The 4,208-nt window shown below is 36.9% G+C and overlaps 1 protein-coding gene across 1 annotated transcript in view; it reads right to left on the minus strand.

The window, feature by feature from the left end:
- RNF128 (ring finger protein 128, E3 ubiquitin protein ligase) overlaps positions 1 to 4,208 on the minus strand; it is a gene marked incomplete at its 5' end in the record, with an annotated part of 34,046 nt that overhangs the window by 13,490 nt on the left and 16,348 nt on the right. Inside the window, one exon of the mRNA XM_010832358.1 lies at positions 795 to 877. Coding sequence (XP_010830660.1) covers positions 795 to 877 — 83 coding nt within the window. The remainder of the gene's footprint in view (positions 1 to 794; positions 878 to 4,208) is intronic.

Below are 4,208 nucleotides of genomic sequence, written 5' to 3' on the forward strand. Positions count from 1 at the left end.
CATTGGAAAAGACTCTGATGCTGGGAGGAATTGGGGGCAGGAGGAGAAGGGGACGACAGAGGATGAGATGGCTGGATGGCATCACCGACTTGATGGACATGAGTTTGAGTGAACTCTGGGAGTTGGTGATGGACAGGGAGGCCTGGCGTGCTGCGATTCATGGGGTCGCAAAGAGTCAGACATGACTGAGCGACTGAACTGAACTGAACTGAACTATAAACTAGTACAATTAGTCATTCTTGATAATATAGACAAAAGTATTGAGTGCAAAATAATTCTCATAATTTAGGAAATGTGACAAATTCCAAGAATACCACTATTTAATAGCAAAAAGGAAGAATGTTAAGAATAACTTCCAGGAGATGGATAATGAAAAGCTAACAAACACTTCCAAATAGGTGCTCATAAATTGATTTTATTTTTTCTCAACAGGATGGGCAGAAATCTTTTGAATTAAATTATCCAGTACCGCTCACACACAAACACACAAATAAACAGTGGTGCTGGCTACACACACACACACATACACACACAATCAACAGTGGTGCTAGCTAGGTTCTCAGTTTTTTACAGAAGTAGTTTCCAAATTGTACCAGATTATGGAAACTTCATATAGTTAGCCTCATACTATTTCCAATGATATTAAAAATAAAGCAATCATCTGTATTTAAGTGAAAAGAAGTTAAAAACAAACACTTTATTTATTTGGAGACATTCAAAATAGTTTCCTGCACTATAATCATTTTTGTAAATCAGCTATTTTTATTGACAACATAAAAGAAAATCAAACTTACTTGCAGGTTAGGATGCGCACCAAATCATTTGGTTTATATAGTTCAATACACACGGCACAACTATCTCCATCAGGGCCGATTTCCTAAGAGCAAAGAGTTACTGTTATTCTGATGGATAAGAAAAACACACTAAACTACAGAGCAAGATCAGAATATACATGTATTTAATACATTACTTAAATTCCTACAGAATGAGCATCATATCACTAAAATGACTTTCAATAAGAAATTTAAAATTATCTAGACTTAACTGGAATCTAAAAAAAAGCCAAACTTATAGAAACAGAGTAGAAAAGTAGTTTTCAAGGGCTGAGGAGGGGGGAAAATAGGGAAAAGTTAGTAAAAGGGTACAAATTTTCAACTATGAGGTCTGAAGATCTAATATAAAACATGGCGACAAGTTGATAACACTGTGTATTATGTAATTGAAATTAGAAAATAAAATACTTAAGACTTTAAAAAGTAAAAGAAGAGGATTCCTGAGTAGCCTAGTGGTTAGGATTCTGGGCTTTCACTGCCATTAGTTCAGTTCAGTTCAGTTGCTCAGTTGTGTCTGACTCTTTGCAACCCCATGAATCGCCACATGCCAAGCCTCCCTGTCCATCACCAACTCCCAGAGTTTACCCAAACTCATGTCCATCAAGTCAGTGATGCCATCCAGCCATCTCATCCTCTGTCATCCCCTTCTCCTCCTGCCCCCAATCCCTCCCAGCATCAGGGTCTTTTCCAGTGAGTCGACTCTTCACTGCCATAGCCTGGGTTCAATCCCTAGTCGGGGAACTCAGATCTTGCAAGCCATATAGCATGACAGAAATAAATAAATAAATGTAAAAGAATAAAGTTAACCCAAGAGGAATAGTATAAAGAGAAACATGAAGCACTGACGTAAACTTTTTCCTGGTTTTAGAATTTACACAGTGCCATAAGTTCTTTTGGAGAAGGCAATGGCACCCCACTCCAGTACTCTTGCCTGGAAAATCCCATAGATGGCAGAGCCTGGTAGGCTGCAGTCCATGGGGTCGCTAAGAATTGGACATGACTGAGCGACTTCCCTTTCACTTTTTACTTTCATTCATTGGAGAAGGAAATGGCAACCCACTCCAGTGTTCTTGCCTGGAGAATCCCAGGGATGGGGGAGCCTGGTGGGCCTCTGTCTATGGGGTTGTACAGAGTCAGACACGACTGAAGCAACTTAGCAGCAACAGCAGCATAAGTTCTTTGGCTACGTTTTTCCATCAAAAAAATTAAGGTATAATTCATATGAAGTTAAATTCATTCTAAATGTTGAGTAAATAGTTTTGCAAGTTTGGAGAAGCATGCAGTCACTTAATCCCCACCATAATCAAGACGCAGGATAGTCCTAGTACTCCAATAAATTCCTCTATATCCCTTTGTAATTAACACCCTCCTTTTATCTCTGTCTTCTCTTACCCACTGATTTGTTTTTCAGTGCCTTCTATTTTGGCTTCTCCAGGGTATCTTATAAGTGGAATTGTGTATTATATAGCCTTTGAGTCTGGCTTCTTTTACTTAACATAACGCATTTACAATTCATCCCTGTTGGTGAATATATCAGTAGGGTTCTGCTGTTTTTATGGCTAAGTAGTACTCTTTAATATAGATGTACCACAGTTTTTATCCATTCACCATCTGAAGGACATTTGGCTTCTTTTCAGTTTTGGGTAATCATCAGTAAAGCTTCCCTGAGCAATTTTGAACAAGCTTTTACATAAGTGGGTAAACACCTAGCAGTGAGATTGCTGGGTTCTTTGGAGAGTGTATATTTGACTTCATAAAATTGCAAAATCGTTTTCCAAACTGGCTGTATATTGCATTCTCACCAGCAAATGCATGAAAGTTCCAGCTGTTCCACATCTGACCAGCTATTGGTATTGTAGGTTCAATTGGTTTTAGCCATTCTAATAAATGTGCTGTGGGTATCACAGTGTGGTTTTAATTTGCACTTCCCTAATGATGAATAATGTTGAGCAACATTTTATGTGCTTCTTTGCTAACCATATATTTCTTTGGTAAAATGTCTGTTTTGCCCATTTTTACACTAGGTTGCTTTTTCTTTTGTTGAATTTTGAGAGTTCTTTATATATTCTGAATACAGTCCTTTATCAGATATGTGACTCAAGTCTGTGGCTCATCTTTTCAGCATCTTAACAGTGTCTTTCAAACAGCAAAAGCTAATTTTAACAGTCAAATTTCTCATTTTTTTCTTTAATGGACTTGTTTTTGGTATCATATCTAAGTAATTTTTGCCTAACTCAAGCAACAGAGATATTTTTCTCCAAAGTTCTCTTATAAAACTTCATAGTTCTAGGTTTTATATTTAAGTCTGTGGTCCATTTGGAGTTAATTTTTACAGAGGGTATAAAGCATGGACTGAGGTTCATCTTTTATTTTTTCTGTATATGGATATTCAGTCACTGTTTATGGTGAGCCACCAAATGGCTGTCCTTTTAAATTGCTTTTGCACCTTTGTCTAAAATCAGTTGATCATATATCTGTAGGTCTATTTCTGGACTGTCTCTTCTGTTCCAAAGATCTAAAGGTCTAGCCTTTTCCTAATACCACACCTTCTTGACAACTATAACTTTAAAATAACTGTGCAAATCAGGAAACATTAGGCATCCAAATTTGTTGTTTATCAGAATTATTTTGGTTATTCTAGTTCTCTTGCTTTTCCAAATAAACTCAGAATCAACTTGTCAATTTCTACAAAAGATGCAACTAATATTTTGATTGAAACTGCGATGAATCTTTAGATTAGTTTGGGGAGAGTCTTCTAACTCATGAACATGGTATATCCCCATTCCTTTAGGTCTTCTTTGATTTCTTTCTTTCTTTGATATTTTGTAGTTTTCAGCATATAGACCTTGTACACATTTTGTAAGATGTATACCTAAGTATATAATGGCTTTGGTGCTATTTTAGATGGTATTTTTTTATTTCAATAAGTTCTATAGCTATATTTTCATTGTTGTACAAACCTCTATAGCTATTTTTTTATATGGGTTTTAAACATCGATGGTACTTTTCAACTGTGCTAAATCTGAAAATCGATGTTCAAGTAAAATTGTACTTAAGTACTATATTCATCTTCTGTTGTTGCTACAACAAATTACAATAACTTAGTGGCTTAAAATGCACAAACTTATACTCTTAAGTGTTATTGCTCATGGACCCTTTCTTGTACCACTCCAATCTCTTACTTCCATTGTCACATCTCCTACTTCATTGTCAAATCTCCTCTTGCCTCCCTCGCATAAGAACACTGTGATTATATTCAGGCCCCACTTGGATGATCCCCTGGAGAAGGCAATGGCAACCCACTCCAGTATTCTTGCCTGGAAAATCCCATGGACGGAGGAGCCTGGTAGGCTACAGTCCATGGGGTCGCAAAGA

This window comes from Bison bison, unplaced genomic scaffold (assembly GCF_000754665.1).
Source record: "Bison bison bison isolate TAMUID 2011002044 unplaced genomic scaffold, Bison_UMD1.0 scf7180017860914, whole genome shotgun sequence".
Lineage (NCBI taxonomy): Eukaryota > Metazoa > Chordata > Mammalia > Artiodactyla > Bovidae > Bison > Bison bison.